This window comes from Harpegnathos saltator, unplaced genomic scaffold (assembly GCF_003227715.2).
Source record: "Harpegnathos saltator strain DR-91 unplaced genomic scaffold, Hsal_v8.6 scaffold255, whole genome shotgun sequence".
Classification (NCBI taxonomy): domain Eukaryota; kingdom Metazoa; phylum Arthropoda; class Insecta; order Hymenoptera; family Formicidae; genus Harpegnathos; species Harpegnathos saltator.
Window position 1 is genome coordinate 1,272,568 of NW_020230045.1, and position 17,559 is coordinate 1,290,126.

The 17,559-nt window shown below is 49.1% G+C and overlaps 1 protein-coding gene across 4 annotated transcripts in view; it reads left to right on the plus strand.

Moving 5' to 3' along the window:
- The first annotated feature begins 1,338 nt into the window (after positions 1–1,338).
- Positions 1,339–17,559, plus strand: part of Gfrl (Glial cell line-derived neurotrophic family receptor-like) — a 366,205-nt gene continuing 349,984 nt past the window's right edge. For all 4 annotated transcript variants that reach the window (XM_025299230.1, XM_025299232.1, XM_025299233.1 and 1 more), the window contains exon 1: positions 1,339–3,622. In XM_025299230.1, coding sequence (XP_025155015.1) covers positions 3,205–3,622 — 418 coding nt within the window. In that variant the 5' untranslated portion in view covers positions 1,339–3,204. The remainder of the gene's footprint in view (positions 3,623–17,559) is intronic.

Sequence of the window (17,559 nt, forward strand, 5' to 3'; positions counted from 1 at the left end):
ATGCGGCGCGGCGGCAGCCTAGCTGCTGCCGCCAGCCGGGGGTAGTTCGCCCGTTTCGCTCGGAGCCGCTCGGCTCGATTCGACGCGACGACAACGACACCGTCGCGGCACTCCACCTGCACACACCTGCAACGCGCTGCTGCCGCACACACCTGAGCGCGCGCCCGCGCGCCCGCAGGTACGGGGTGTCCCGGATTTATTGCGTTTCCCTCCCCCCTCTCTCTCTCTCGCTCTCTCGCTCTCTCGCTCTCTCTCCCCCTCTGTCTCTCTCGCAGCTTACGATTCTTCGTGAGTTAGCGGGGGGGGGATGATCGTCGACCCGCTTGAGCTTCCTCTCGCGAGAAGTTCCGGACGAGGGTGGGTTTCCTACATTCGAAACATGGGATCCGATCGGATCCGATTTCGTGATTTGAACTCGCGTTGTAGTCGCGGAAGGACAGTGTCTCCTGCTGTCTGATTCTTTCGGCTGGAAGCTCGTGAGAACCGCGTTGGGCGGTGGGATTGCGCGGAGAAATGCAAAGGGCAGAAGTGCCGTTCGATGAAACGCACATCGCACGACGCGTATTAATATCTGGAGCTAATTATAGCTCCTCGGATAATCTCGGATGCAGTTTGTCGCGCGTCGACGCCGCCGAGATCCAACTGGCCGAGAGACTCGGTCTATCGGTCGAGCGGAGAATTATTCTGGAAAATGATCACGGTGGACCATCACCGGCGCGCCTGCAGGCGTCCCGGGCGCGTTCAACGTTCAACACGGCCGACTCCGATTCCTCGACTGAAATAACGTTGCGTCAACGTAAACAGGGAAGTCGGAATTAGGCGAGCATGCAGGAGGGTGACGCTGCGGTCGCAGCGCGCACGGAGCGATAAAAAGCGTGTCGGAAATTATTCCCGTGGATGAAAAGTCTCGCAAAAGTGCTGAGCACTCGAGAGAGCTCCTCGCCTCTCAGCCTTCCGCTCTTTCGTTCTTCTTAGCACCGGGCCTTAGCCGCTCGATTGCTTTCGTTAAGATTTCCCGTGAATTATCGACACCGCAGCATTGGACCAGCGGTACACGTAGCCTACTTTCCGCTACCTGCCGGCGGAGACGGCTGAGCGGAGATAGCTAGGCGGCTAGGTGGGTAGGTGGGTAGGTGGGTAGGTGGGTAGGTGGTAGATAGATAGGTAGGTAGGTAGGTAGGTAGGTAGGTAGGTAAGTCTGCGACACCCCGTATACACGTGCATACACACGCACACGGGCGAGCTTGCCAGCTCCAGTTCGTGCGCAGGAGCTATCGCGTGTCGACGAGCAGGGATGCGGAGGTGGACGGGGGTGGGCGTCCTCGCGGCGGTCCTCGCTCGTACGGCGAGCGGTCTCGGCGTCATTGGGCGTCGGGACGCCGCCACGACGCCGCGCTCTCGACTCCGGAACGCGAAAGCGCGCTCGCGAAGTGCCGTTCCTCGCGACGTTCCACGAGGACCGGGATCCTTCTCCGAGGATCCCTCGGGCGAACGTTCTTCTCTCCGGGCTCTCGCGAGACCACCGCGGCCGCTTCCCTCGCGCTAAGCGGCGCATCCTTGAGGAGCAGAGCTGTGAGCCGCGCGAAGCTGAAGAAGATTTCGCTCGGCGCTCTCACGCGAGATCGGTCGGCTGCTGGATTTCTCGGGGGCAAGGTCGATACGACGAACGGGGAGAGAAAGAATGACGACCGCCGGCGTGAAGCGTCATCGAACCGGACGTTCCCGGCAGTGAAGGCGACCGTGAGGACACCTTGTCCGCCAGCGAGATCGACGTTCGGCCGCGGGTCGATCTCGCAGTTCGGTCCTTCAGACCTTCAGACGGAAGATCGGCTCTCGGGTTTCGTGGGAAGGATCGCCGGTGTGTGCGCGCGCGTGTGTTGCGATCCGTCGATGAAGGTGAGTCAGACGAGACGGCGTGATCCTCGCTACCTCAAGGAACATTTTCCAGATCCTTGGTTTTTTGGGAAAGAGTTCGGGAGAGAAAGAGAAGAGGAGAAGGTGAGAGAGAGAGGAGGAGGAGGAGGAGGAAGAGAGAGGTGTCTTTTTACAGTTTCGATATTCTTCCAATCAAAGTCGTGCGTTGCTCAAGAGATCCTCGCTGTTCTCCGAGGGATTTGTAGATCTTGTATCTCGAAGGGTGAGAGAGGAATCAGTGTAGTGGAGAGTAGTGCAATATTTTTCGGAAGTGTCTTAAACTCGATACACTGAAAGATACTCCAAGTGTGCTCGTAGATCCGAAGTTTACGGAGAATTACGAAAAAATAGAAGCAGAGAAGAAAGTCCTCGCTGCCGAGGTGCTAAGGGACGTCTCGCAGCTAAGAGCGTAGGACGGCGTTATTGCGAAGAACTTATCCTCCGGTCCTTCAGTCGGAGTCTCGCTGAAACGTGGTCGGTCGTCCTCAGCATCGCGAGGACGATCTATAAATCCTAAATTCGCGAGCGAATCGTCTCTCGCGGCGGAGTCTCGCTGAAATATCTTCGCGAGACGAACCAAGTTCTGACCTCCCGCCGCCGCCGCCGCCGCCGCCGCCGCCGTGCGCGTAAAAAGTGTTGACACCGCGAAAAATTTATAGACGCTGAAGTTGCGAGCAAACGAGATCATTTGCAGTGGCAACTTGATGGATACTCCAACGAAGCGTTTCGATGCTTCCATCTTGTATCCGACCCACGGTGCATCAAGAGGAGTACCCTCCACGTCGGGCGAATCAGCCGCGAGTGTCACGTTCCCGAGCGAAGAATCTCAATCGCAATTCGCCGAATGGTCGGAAGCAGTCGCGTAACCCTGTCCACTCGATACTCCGCTGAAAACTAGATTCGCCGGGCTTCGATTCATCGAGGCCAGACTCGCGGAAGGGAAAGACGGTCGGTCGGTCTCTTTCACCTCAGTCGCACCTCGATGAGCGCTTTTGCGAGCCATCCGAGTCCTTCGACTGCGCGTTTAGCTATTCCGCTCCACCGAGTGCCGTCTGGCTGAGAAACAGTCACAGGAAGTCAAAGGGCGGCGATACAGGAAGGCAGGAGGAAGCTCACACACACAGAGAGCCAAGTGACATCTCAAGAGCGATCGCGGAGGATCGCGGCGAGGCGAGGAAAAGCCGCGGCTCTCCAAGCCGTTGCCTAACACGCCATCGATCCTGCGGACAGATCGCACGCTTCCGCTGGCCGGACACTCGGGCTTATCACGAGCGTAGGATTCCGCTGTGTATGTGTGATGACGATGACGATCGCGCCGCTGGGACCGCCGAGGTGACTCGCGGTGGCGGCGGCGGCTGCTGCTCTTCGGGGACCGAGCGGTGGTACCGCGGCACGCGGGAGGATGCCGCGAGCGAGGTCGGGCGGAAGATCGCTCGTCCTCGAGTCCTCGCTCCCGGCGGACTGGCGGTGCTAGGAGCGATGGAGCATGACGGTCTAGCGACGCGCGTCGTCATGCCACGCGTCCTCGGGACGCTCGGGTCGCGCTCGCGGCCGCAACTGGCGGCCCTGACGATGCTGCTGGTCGCGCTACTCTCCTGCTGCGCTCGCGCCAGCGAATTCCCCGAGCGGGAGTGCTGCGACCTCATCTTCCCGATCCCGGAGCCCACCGGCAGGTCCACGTCCGCACCGACGCCGACCGGAAGGAGCGGTGAGTCGTTTGCGGAGATTGTTGTTGGCCGAATAATACGAGAGGAGCGGCTCCGTTCGCGCGCGACGCGTTCTCGCGGGAAGACGCCACGCTGCGGGCTTGTTTTCCGCTCAGCGAGAGCGCGTACTCGCGGCTCGCGCTATAGCTAGCTCTCTCTCTCTCTCTCTCTCTCTCTCTCTCTCTCTCTCTCTCTCTCTCTCTCTCTCTCTCTCTCTCTCTCTCTCTCTCTCTAGCAATTATCCTCGATGGTCCTTGTCATGCGAACAATGCGAGACTCCGGAAGATCACGAAGTCGACGCGACAAGTTGAGACGTGGCTCTTACGTGGAGGCACGTGGAGAACTGTTTCCCGCCGACTTTGCCAGGCTCCGCGTGCATGCACTAGGAAAAATGTATTGTTGCGTGAAAACGAAAATTTCGTTGTAGCAATAAAATAATTTGGTTAAAATATGTCCATCAAAAGTGTTTTAGTTCCTGTAAACAAATATCTTGTTTGATTACGGTTTGTTCGTATAACGTAATACTTTTGTTATAGCAACCAAAAAGCTTTAACTATATGAATTTTGTTAAAAATACTATAATTTTTTCATAATATATAAAATCTAAATTTTCGTGCACAGAAAGTATCACACAAAATAGTATCCATTGGGCATTATTTTAGTTTATGTAAAATAATATTTTGTATTTTATGTAATTTTTACGGATAAAATAACTAAAATGCTTAATTTTTATATATGAAGTCTAAGAACAAAATCATTTGGTCCAGAGAACAAGGCAGAAAAATATATTTAGTTGAGACAACTAAATATTTTGTTATGTAACACAAGATGTTTGGTTTTTGCTATTAAAAAATGCCTCAACTAAACAGTTTGGTTAGAGATACTAAATTTTTTTTCCTAGTGTGTGCGAAGCGAGTAGAAATGAGGTACTTGCGTCTTCTCAATGTGCTTTCTCAGTCGATGATGTCCTTCGAGCGCAATTTCATGAGATTTATTGTCCGCAAAATGTTGCGGATCGAAGTTTTCGTCGCAGTTTGGCGCTCTGTTTTGTAACTGTGCGTTTAGACTCGTCGGAAGATTTTTCTCTCGATTGTCACGTGACGTTTTTGAAGAATTTTACTGCGAAATTGTGTGAGGTACACCAAGTACGTGAAATTTACGTTCAATACTTTTTCTCACACGCCGCCCGCCCAGTTTCCAAAATATCCGCACACGATGTATCGATTTGAATGAACTTTTTTTCTGAGGGGTTGTTTCAACGTGAGAGACAGCATGTGTAAAAAATACGCGTCTCTTATTTTTGGCTGTTCTGAAACACATCCGAAGCCCGTGGAAAATGGCGAGAGGGGCGTCGGTTTCCCGGTATAAACGTTTCCAGGCTCAGATTTGCAAAACACGATACGGGCAGAGGATAATTACTTGGTCTCGAGACGAAATAAGAAGAAGGGGATTATACGTAACGTTCGACTACACGACTCTACCGCGAAACGAAGATCGTACGGATCGTACTTCCAGCCGAGGGCTGATATTTTACGCACGACTGAAGGAAAGCGCGTGCGTAGAAATTACACGCGTTCTGATTATCGATAGCGCTCGTCGATAAAGCGCGCGCATATCAGCGCGCGGCGCGGCGAATTTTGATTTTTAATGAGAGATATCGGAGGAATATAAAGCGAGTCGCGAGCGTGAAAATCCGCTTTCATGTAATTCGCGCACAACGCCGGTTATTGGTGGAACAATGAAATAATATTCCAGTACTAATGGCAGCGGGCTGGAAAATAAATTTCAATCTAATTGCAGCGGCTAACCGTCGCGTGGGCGCGTTTTCATTAGTGCTCTGAGAATTAAATATCGCGCAATATTGTCGCATGAAATACAAGCGTGTTTCCGCAGCATTGTTTCAGCCGCCGGGGATATTACACGCGCGCGCATCATCGGCTACGCTCAAAGGTACTTACGCCCGAAACGACGTTAGGCGCGAGAGACGATACGGCCAAATCGAAAGCAATAAATATCCCGCGCGTATATATAGCGCCCAGCTGACGTCCCAGTCTTTCCAATGCGTGCGATACAATGCGACTGCAGCTCGGTGCACTCTAGCGCACTGAGACGGACTGGAAATTCTCAAAGTAAGAGGCACCTCTGTGAGGACTTAAAATTGTGCCGCACTGGAGAATGACTCACGCGTTCCTCGCAAGATCAACCAAGCAGGGAACCTTCGTTCAGAGCTGCGTTACACAATAGAATATTCTACCCGAGTGTAAACCGGCGCAGGAGAGGGGGAAGAAGATCCAATAATTGGACGGGAACCAATAACTGTAGGTATGCCCCAACCACGTTCCGCTAACCGCAGCTACTGGATACTACGATTCCCGTTCGCGGATGGACGGATCATTAATTTGGTTACAACAGGTTATTAATTTAACAGTGCGTTGTCAACTCAAGTTCACCGTGTCGCGAGTTTAATGGTCGAGCCGACGGACCGTGTCTTTAGTTTCCGCGTTTACGGGACGAATGATAAGCAAGAATATCGCCGCGAGCGCGCGAACACAAGCTAACGCGATTTTCTCCTCAAGTCGCGATTCAGTCGAACATTTGCGTTACGCGATTATCCGATCACGATATGAATTCTTCTCACGAGCCGGCGGGAAAAGAAGCTTCGAGGAGAAAGAAAGCTCGAGAGGAGAGAATCCTATGGGGTGGAAGCTCATTTAAAACGTCATATGTTCGGCGGCTTCTGAACTATTCGAACTACGGAAAGACTAGAAGACTAGATTCGCAGAGAAAGTTACGAAGTGCTCTCCGACGACCAGAGTCTGAGAGAAAGAGGGAGGGAGGGAGGGAGGAAATATCCAGTAGATGGTGGACAAATACCTTGAAGAAGAGATATTGGGTCAGCGGTCAGAAGAGAGCGGTTCGATATTTGAGTTAAATCTGACTTTACCTCACTCGGTGGAAGCGAATAATTCATCAGTCGAGTAATCGACCTCATTTTATGTGCTCTTTCGCCAACATTTGACAGCACTCGCATTGCCGTTGGGGGATTGTCGAAAATCAAACTGAACTTTCCCGCTGACCCAATTGGGTCGCAATCCAAAGACCGACGACTCAAGTCCTGGAAGACAAGACCCGAGTCTTATCTGTATCTCGCGCTCGACAGCACAGCTGCTCGTGAATCATTGTACGACGAACCCATGAGAGCTTAATGAAATAACTATCGAAAATTCACACACACACACACACAACCGCGTGGCCCAAAACCTATACGATCCGACGGGGATCGCGACTTTGGCGAATTAGCTGGCGGGAGGCTCGCACTCGCGCCGTGTCGTCGGTGTATAAAGTAATGAGGAAAGTTACCGCGTAATTGGTCGCATTATTTGTGTCCGTGAGCGGAGAGTACTCCGGCCTCGTACGGGGATGAACTTCGATTGAGGTCGTGCGCGCGTGCTGACGCGCGCGCTCGATAGAACGTTATACGTACGGCTCGCGCGCGTTAGAGCGCGCGCGACGTGAGTTCTCCCGGGTGGAAGTCGTTCTCGACTACCCAGCCTTGCGGAATTCCTCGTACACGACGGTGTCGTCCCGTACGTGGCCGTACGGAGAGCGTTTAATAATGAAAGGCCATCAACTCGATCCGCTTTATTCCTCGATGTTCGTCGTTTCTGTCCGTGGCGGACGCCACGTGCTTGTATTATTTACTCGAGTATGTAAGTATGAGCCGCTATAAATGGAGAGAGCTCGACGTAAACGAGAATCCGCCGAGAGGCGATTAATCGTCGATCGCGAGTCCTCGCTGAGCAAATAGTATCGTCGCGCGCGCGCGCGCGCGCGCGCGAGCTCGAATCTTTCCGCTCGCTTCGTTCGATCGAAAACGCAGCCCGGCTCCATCCGCGCGAATTACGGTGATGTAATAACTTTGGAGTTGGGGCCGCCGATACCACCGGCGCCGCCCGCCGCCTGAATTTATTAACGTGTACCAAGAGAAATTTTACTCCATTTAGCAGACATCCAACGCGCGTGTATGCAGTCGGGCGTTGGTATATTGATGAAAAACTTAGCCGAGCGTAATTTTCACTGCGTTACGCACGGATCTAATTACCGCCGCGTGCATTCGCCGCTTAAGCCCGCTCGCGTTCGTTTTATTTTATCCCATCGTTCACCGCGCTTTGTGTCGAATAATTCTTTATTACCGAACGCAATCATACGCACCGAGTGTTCCGTCTGCAGTGGTCCGATGCAGCAGGACGCGGCAGAATTTTCCGCGTTTATATGCGCACCGCCAACGGCCTACAACGTCGCGTCCGCGCGTCAGGTCTCACGTGTTTGCTCTTATTTCCAACGGACGGTCTGTATCCGGTTTATTATCCGTCGCGTTATCGACAAGGTCGGACAAGGTGTAATTGGATCTTCGGAGAACAACATTTTGGTGATTCAGCTCGCCGCGGCATGCGACCGCTCGAATGAATCGCGTAAAATTTCGGTAAAATTTACTAAGAGAGAAACAGGAAGTACGCGCTTGCCGCTTACGAGCCAATCTTTCGGTGAAATTATGTAAACGTTCCGTGCTAAGTGCCTAAGGCGGACTCAGTGACGGGACGTGATCTGCCTCATCGATTGTCTCGCCTAACGAAATCGCGGAATTAATTTCCACGGGCGATTATGCGCTCGCGAAGCGCACAGCGGTAGTCTTCTTTTCTCCCTGGCTGCCTCGCGCTCTCTCGCCGCTTCTTCGAGAAACGCTGAATTTTCGCGAGGTAATCAGAAGCGACGGAAAAGTCACGTAAACGCATAATTGCAGTCGGTTCGTTTGCACCTTCCCGTCCGCGACACCCCGAAATAAGCTCCTCGGCAGGGGAATCGTCTTACGTTCCTCGCGGAACTTGGCGCGGTCTACGTGCTTAATGATGAAAGATGATCAGCCCGGGCGGGCTCCAATTTATCGCTCGTTTATCGTTCGGCGTTTTATAAACGATTATAGCGGCCCGATCGAAGGGCGAAACAGTTCCGCCCCTCTTGCGAAACTCGCGGACTGGAGCACTTAATTTGCGTTAACCGGAAAACTTTGGCCGAAGAATTAATAGCAATTTTGATTGGAGTTAAACACTCGGGCGATCCATCAAGATCCGGAGCAGAGTCGTTGTAAATCGTGCCCGCGTGCTCGCGTTAAGTGAAACGTTCAACATATTCCGGCGGAGAAACGACGTCCCGATGTTCGCGGGGCTTACCTTTTCTCCCCCCCTCCCCCCTCCCCTCCTCCGTCTTTCCATTTTTTCAGCAGCACCTTCGGAGCACCGCGAGACCGCGAGTCTTGTTCGACGAATTAACACCTTCGATGAGCGAATTTCGCTCGGAGAAATTTCTCCGCGTAGACAAAAGCGTTGTAACGCTTAATTTGCAGCGATGTCAAAAACTAAAAGTTGGTGGTGTTTCCGATCGGAGTTAAATTCAGCAAATTCGCTTACGCCGGCATCCGTCGTCACTGTGTGCGTACAGCAACGTCGGGTCGCGCTACAATACGAAACGTGTAACAATATTCGTCGACGGGCGACGTCGACTGGCTGGGGGGAATATTCACAATTTAAATCACGTATAAAACGTTAATTTCCAGCGTGAACCGCACACTTCAGAGGGCGGCGATTTAATGCGACTGGGTTGTTATTCAATTCGCGCTCGGCATTAAAAATTTCGCCGCCAAGTGAAAGTAACGACGGCAGCACCGCTGCCGATGACGGCTGCCGACCAGATCGAACGGTCGCGATCGATCGCCGCCGCATTGAGCCGCGATGAAAAATCGAAAGGCAATTCGGAATAACTGCATTAACATTAATACACGTGACGAATGCGCGACGTGTATCGATATTTCCGTATTGATTCGCATGTACGCACGCACACACACACGCGCGCGCATGCCAGACGGCTCCGCACGGAGTGAATACGCCCACGGCGGAAATTGTTCGTTTCCCTGTGGAATTGCCACACGCCCGTTACATCTACTCTATATCTGAGCGCGGAGTATAAATAACGAAATACGCTTAATCCGATCAGACCGGGCTAGTCCTGAGATTTATCGTTCGATGCGTTGCATAATTCATCGATTCTTAGCACGCCGGATTTGCGAATCATCCCGCAAAATACTCTTCTCCCGACGGAAACTCCAGACCTGCAGACGGGAGTCTCCTCCTCTCGTCCTTCGTCGCGCTCTTTGTTCGACTTATAATATCCTGATATCCTGATGTGCCAAATAATCCGCGCGATCGCTCTTTCGGGTTTCCGAAGCTACAAGTGTTTGCGGATCACTTGCGACGAAACACGACGGCTGATTTGATTCTGTCATCATGGACCGCTATATGCAAGTCGTTATTATTATAGATCGTGGAACAAATATCGAGATTTGAGTCTCTGAGAAAATTAGAAACATCCTCCCTCGCTGGATTTTTTAAACTGTGTTAATTGATTGAATTCAATATTCACCAATATCCATTATTTTCATATTTTTATTCTTGTTAATGTTTGATTCACTCTTCCGTGCATGTAGCCTAAGGGTGGCAAAGGGTGGCCTGGGTAACAAAAATATTTCAGGTTGAGGTTTGTCTACAAATACAGTGGCGTGCAAAACTTCTGAGCCACGCAATTATTATTATATATTTATTTCATAATGAACGCTAAAAACTTTACACATATATATAAACAAAATATATTTATTTGTCCTACAATTATATAAACTTTACAAACTCTTAATAATTCTAAATATTTAATTTTTGTACAATGTCTTATTACAAACAGTGCAAAAGTATTGCGCCAAAAAGTCTTTTCTTATGCATAAGAAAAGTATATTATTGAAAAATAATAACAAAAAATGTTGTCAACGTTTTTTTAAACTTAATACTTTGTTGCCATGCCTTTAGAAGCAATCACTGCAGCACAACGGCGAGGCATTGGTGCTATTAAATTAGAAATGCGGTCTTGAGGTAAATTTTGCCATTGAGTTTGCAAATCTTGCCACAATTCAGCCTTATTGGAGTGTTTCTTATTTTCTGTACGCAGTTTGAATTCTTGCCACAAATGCTCAGTAGGATTCAAGTCCGACGTTTGCGAGGGCCAGTCAAGAACTCGCATTTTTTCACGATGAAAAATTCTTTTATTAGTTTTGATGAATGTTTGGGATCGTTATCTTGTTGGAAAATCCAACCACGTGGCATGTTTCGAGTTGCATATGGCAGCATATAATGTGTCAATATATTTCAATACATTATAGCGTCCATAGTATCCGTGATCTCAACTAATGGACCGACTCCATTATAAGAAAATGATCCCCAAACCATCACGTTACCTCCACCATGTTTTACGGTAGGAATTTGGTATCTTGATTGGTATCATATCTTGTGCCTGTTGGACGTCGTATATACCTTCTACCGTCACTTCCGAATAACTGAAACTTTGACTCGTCAGAGAAAAGTACTTTTCGCCAATCAACTTCAGTCCAATGTTCAAATTTCCTTGCAAAATCTAATCGAGCTTTCTTATTTTTTGCACTAATTATAATGGTTTTTTTACACCAGCACGTCCTAAAAGTCCTACTTCCCTTAGACGTCGAGATATTGTACTTCGACTAATATCAGCAAGATTTTTCTTCTCGTAGTTCTCGAGAAATATCCATGGCAGTTTTTCTAACATCTGCAGTCGACTTTCTTTAAATCATTTTATCGACGCGCTTTGTAGTTTTGCGAAGTCTACCGTTTCGTGGTTTATCAGCTAGAGAGTTCGTCAACTTATATTTATCAATAATCTTATTTACAGTACTTTTATCAATTAATAAGCGATTAGCAATTTCGCGAGAAACCTTTCCTTGTTGAGAAAGATTAATCACGGCTTCGCGTAACTGAAGGCTTGTATGTTTCGACATTGCGGTAGACAATAGACTGAACCTTAGTTAAAGCAAATATTTACGGAGGAGTTTCGTAAGAAACGTAAACAAACCGGGCTCATAAAGTCACAACAAGAATATGGCTCAATACTTTGGAACATATGTAAATATCATATGACTAAATAATTAGAAACTATGTAATTTCAAAATTTTGTAACTGTACTATTATTTGTAAGAATGTTATGTCAACTATTTTATATAATTAATTTTTAGAGCAAATCAATAGATTGTCATGTATCTTAAAAAGATACTATGGCTCGAAACTTTTGCACGACACTGTATATAGACTGCAATTTCTGATCGTTTGTGCGATCTGGAGACAGAATTACCGGTTCCTTTGCACTTTCGGCAATTTTCCTAATCCGTCTGTCTCACTTGTGGTTCAAAGACGCACGATCCTTAAATACGCCGTGTACATACACGTTGTGATGTGCTTTTGCGCTAACAAGTTCGTCGCGTCAACCGTCTTCCTTTGCTTGCCGGGCGTTTTGGACGTCAAAGCTTCTCTTCACATCCGCCTAAAGCGCGTTAAGGCGGACGATGCGGAAGGCCCCGGTTTGTTTAGAAGAAACTTTCACGAGAAAATAAAATATCAAGCCACGGGATTAAAAGGGAGAAGGAAATCGCGAGGCGTTTGCGCCTTGGCATGTTTCCCACGTACTGCAAATGACGAAAGTCGATCCGTAAGACAGAAAAGTGCGCGGAGGAAAGGAGTCGCGTAATCAACGAGAACGAGCTCTCATTGATTTGTTTGTAATGCTCTCTTGCTCTACTTTGCTCTAACATTTCAGCCCAACGTTGTATTCTGCCGATTACTGTGTTTTTTTTTATTGCATCATAAAACGAGAACAATGTTACGTAAAAATCCGAGATCGTTTTCGAGTATCTGTGTGCAAATGAATGAATGGCGAATACATTTGTTTGTATTGCTTGGATTGTTTTGCATTGCTCGTCGGATAAGTCGGATTATCAATACAAGTTAAAATTGATGTTACAGAGAGAGAGAGAGAGAGAGAGAGAGAGAGAGAGAGAGAGAGAGAGAGAGAGAGAGAGAGAGAGAGAGAGAGGTGGACACATCAATAACCACGTTTATCAATATCATAACAGAGAAAAAGTTTGAGAAGTTTTTTATCGCGTCACACGCGGAATAAGTAAATAAAGTCGCGACTCGATTCTTGACGAAAGAATTTTAATATCCCATTTATTTTGGAATAGCGTATATTTTCAGAATCGCAGATTCATCATTTTGCGGAATAAAAAGTTTCAACGACTATCTATTTTTATATTTAAGGACTACGTATATCGATTTCATGATCCACTATGTTACGAATAGACAGTTGAGAATAATTGACTTATTCTTTAATTGATACACTAGAGTTCGAATTATCCTGTCGAGTCGATAGAGACATTTCAGAATGGTAACGTATTACATATTGCAAATATGTTAATTGGAATTGGAATTCTAAATCAAATTAAATTCTACCTATTTTTATAATGCTCAAACGAGTTTCGTACAGATTAGACTGCATCTCATGCGCGGTCATTCCGCGCATGAGATGCGCACATGTACACGAGAGGCAGACACGATAATGAGATGAAATCGCGAGAATCGGTGCAGAGAGGAGGCAGAGCTGAATGTGCGTCCATTGATGTTAAATCGCATGCCGAAGCGCCGCTTTTAACGCCGCAGCTATTTTCAAGCGACCTACTTTATGTTGGGTCGTGCCATAACGAGCTTTGCCTTCGAGAACAAATTCTAAGTGACTCTAAGTCGACGTTTCTGGTCGTTCACACGGCAATTGCGGGACTTTCGGCTGCACCGAATATTCAGATCTCGTGCAGAATTTCGACATGCTTTTCCCAAGCTGTTCTTCGCGCGATCTCATCGTCGTCGTCGTACCTGCGCAATTTGACTCGTCGTTCGAGGGAAACCTGTACCCCGCGGTCGAGCCAGAAAAATTCTTCTCATTAGAGTAGACGATATCAATCGGCGAATGAAACTGACACAAGAAAGCGAAATATTTTATTCTTTCGCAACGCTCTATTTCTCTCCAGGTAAATACATTTTAATTATTCACAACGCCAATCTCGTTCTCCCCTCTTGTTGTTTCTCGTATGGAATTTTGACTATAAGCGGTATTGAAAAGCGGTACTTTTTTATTAATTAAAGTTCCTCCTCTCTCTCTCTCTCTCTCTCTCTCTCTCTCTCTCTCTCTCTGTGACAGTTAAAAACAACTACAATTGATCCTCACTTTGGAAAACACATCCTCTCTTTGTAAAACATTTCATAACTTTCCGGTGTATCCACTCGCAAAGGAATCACCTTGAAGGAGACGAGTCACTGTCAAATAATCGAAACGTCCCCTTTTTTTCTTTCTTAATATGTAACTCCACACACGCACATCATTAAAGATACTCGCTCGCACAAAAGATCCTATTTCGCTCTCATCGTCCGGCCGTCGCAGTGCCGACCGCGCCGGCTCGAAATAGTTGGCGCATTCTTCCCAAAGGACGCCGCTTAAAGCATGTTCGGTGTCGCGCGTCGCAAAATTAATTTCGCGGCCGTTAATCACGCGGAATGACGTTTCATATGCGCGCCGGAGTCGTCTGGCGTCGTCGCGACGGAGTCGCCCGCGTACACGGAGCCGCCCAGGAATTCCACGCCATCACGTGAAAGAGGAGGAGCTCGTCGGCTGAGCACTTGGACCGTATAAGCCCTTTCGCGTTCGTCGTTCTACACCTCGCGCCTTCTCGTCGCAGCTTTTTCATCCCGCTTCGAGTGTTTACTCTTTCGTCTGCCTGCAACCCCCGACACGCGCGAACACGCGCGCAGGCACACACGTACACACATCTTGGCGCGTCGAACTGCCGAGGGCGCGTCAACCTCGCGGCGATATGCTGTTTCCCACCGCCTTCGAAGCCGCTTCCGTCGCGGAACGCGAGGAAGTACACGAAGATACATCCGCGCGAACGAGCACAACTGCATTCTTCTCGTCGAGCAGGACGATCGAGACGTAGCGACGACAGGGGGAAAAAATTACGGGAAGTTCTGCAGAAAGTTAGAAAATTTGCAAATACCCTCGTTTTCTCTCTAATTTCCGAAGCCGTATATTGTTTGCAATTGTTTTCGTTTGTATCCGATATTGGCGCGTTACATTGGCTATACTCTGCTAATTAACCGTACGTTGTTACACGTGTTACTCATCGAGATTTGTAAACTTGTAATTTTAGAGACAAAAGATTCGTCTTAACCCTTAGCGCTCCGTTGGCTCCGCTGTGGAGACATCCGTCATTTGTTTCGCAACTCCGCGCTGTGGAGACATTCTAGTATTAACATCAATATACCTCCAGTTGCTTCTTGAAATTACAAGCACTTGCAATTCTTTTCCGTTCAAAATAAAATTTCTCTTTCTCAGACGCTCCACTGCAAAAGTGCTGCCGGAGTTGCCAGTAGGCAGTGATGAGAAAACGCGCGGAGTGCAACGGGTTAAATTATTCGGAATGTGTTCAATTTCTCTCGGTGCTGATTCTGCATCGGAAGACTCAACTTTGGATCGCAAGCTTTCTTGACGCGAATGAGGAGAATCAACACAGAGAACCGTTCTCTCCAGAAAATGGATCTCATTGACCGTACTTGCACCCCGAGGGGGGAAAGTTTGGGTACGGCGCGGATTAAAAATATCGGGCGCTGAACGCGATAAACGGCGAAACAGCGTTTCGGCGGTAGCTTTTGTTATCCCGGGAATCAAATTTACGCGAATCGATCGCACGATGCGCAGAGGCGAACCGGCCCGGTTCGGGGGCGAAATCGGGGCTGCATAACGACTTTCGCCCGGAGAAAACGCTTAATGAAATGCGACTGTGGGATGCGCACGTCGGGCGAGATTAATCGCGGCGAGTTCGGAATGCGGCGGCGCGGCGAGGATTCGTCGAAAATTCTAGGGGCAGCGAGAGAAAGAGACCGGCGAATAAATCAAGCGCCCGTTTAATCCGCGACGTTTACGCGGCAATTACGCGGCAATATCGCGGGGAGAAGGGCGGCAATTAATTAGCCGTTCCTTTTAAGCCCGGCTCGGCTAAATTCGCGCGGTCCGTTTTCCGTTTTCCTGCCGGCGATAACAAGATCGAGTCAAGATCGCGCCAGCGGCGGCGAAGTCATCGTCGAGAAGAGACGCGCGCGAGAGCGAGCGCACCTTCGGCGAGGGAACGGCGCTCTCGGATAAAAATAAGAAGATAGAAATACGGTTCGACCTTGTTGACCAGCCAGACGAAAAAGCTTGCCGCTCGTTAAATCGACAGCAAGAGAAACGCCGTGGATGCATCCTTGAGAGTACACACACGGTGTGTATCGTGTACTTTCAGGCCTCGCCCCAGTCGCTCGGCTGTTCCGCGTGCAACGAATTGAACCCCGCTCGGGCGGGAATCGCGAGCGGAACTCTAATTAGGCGATTGAGTTTGCGACGGTGGTTTTCAGCGACAGCTGCGTCCAATTCGTCGGATCCTTCGCACGGAGAACCGTCACGGTCGTTGGCCAACGACACGTCAAAGTATATACAGCAGCGTGATAACGTAATATCGCAACGCGATTCTAATCTTATCATTGTCCACTTTGTCGCGGGTAACGTCACGGTAGAGTAGATACACGAGAATCACACCCTTTTCATTGTTACACTCACTACAAGCTACCGCTTCCGCCTGGCTGTGTGTGTGTGTGTGTGTGGTCCTGAATGTTTCTCCAGGATCAGTGGATACAGGCGAAACGGAGCAGGCGAAACGCGCGGGCGATCTGGCTTTGCGGCTATTGGAATTCAGTGGAACCGGTCGACGCCTCGCGGAGCGTCGAACCCTTATTATGAACCAGCGGCGCCGCTTGATGCAGGCTTCGGTGGGGAGGCGGGAAGAGGGGAGGGGGGGCACGCGAAGGGAGCCGCCTTGGAAGAAGGGTAAATAACGTTCGAGAAACCAATATCGGCAAAGCCCCGGGTTGCTCGCGAGACAAAAGTTTCCTCCGATCGGGCTCCGCCGGGCAAAGGCAACTTCCGGCGATAGTGTTGCCGCAAAGAAGCAGGAAACGGAGAGAGGGAGGGAGGCGCAGGACGAGAGGGCGGAGAGAGCAGAAAATAAGGCGCGCGCGTCCGTTACCCTCATCGATCATCGGCTGTAACTATCCGTCCGTAAGACATTACGTTTTCCGCGAAATGATGTTTCCCCTCCCGCTCACGTCGGATCGTTCCGCCGTCCGCGGAACTGCGGCCGTTTTTCGGCGTCGCCGTCGCCGCGGAATTCTTTCCGTAAGGGGTTTCTTGCCGGCGGCCGTAACGGGTTAACGTTACGACGAATTAACTCACACACATACGCGCGCGCGCGCGCGAAAAAACATTTCCGAGCATGATTTATTATTCGTGGTGCGGGCGGCCGGAAACATCCCGCGTTTCCGCAAAGTTTCTCGGAGGATCGTGCGTCCCTCTCCTCTCGTCGGGGTTTGATTCTCAGAGTATGATGAATATTTCGCGACGGCGCACAGTGGGACCAGATGACATCCTTCGGTTCAAAATTCTCGAGAGACCTGAATGTCCAACCGATCGTCGAAACCAATGGATGAGGTTGATCCTGAATAAATCCCAAAGAGATCTGTCTAGCCGAAATTTTGAAAACATTATCGGTTCAGGGTTCATGGGTTTAGGGTTTGTCTTAAAAGTTTATCATTTAAAGTACAGTGTCTTGGGTTCGACCTCAATGGGTTCGAGGTTATGGATATTAAATGCGAGATCTCAGAACTTATAATCAACTTTTAGAAAACTCAGAATTTCAAAGCTCATCAGCTCAGCTAAAAAGTTCTCGAATTGATAGATTCCTAGATTGATGGGCTTAAGACTCAAAATCCCTCGGTTTTGTGCTTAACGGGTCTATATTTGATGTTTTCGTATTTTGGGCATATGAATTTTGGGTTAATGGGTTTCTGCTTCAAGATCGATAAATCTCGAGGTGTCTGTTAATTGGTTTCATAGTTTC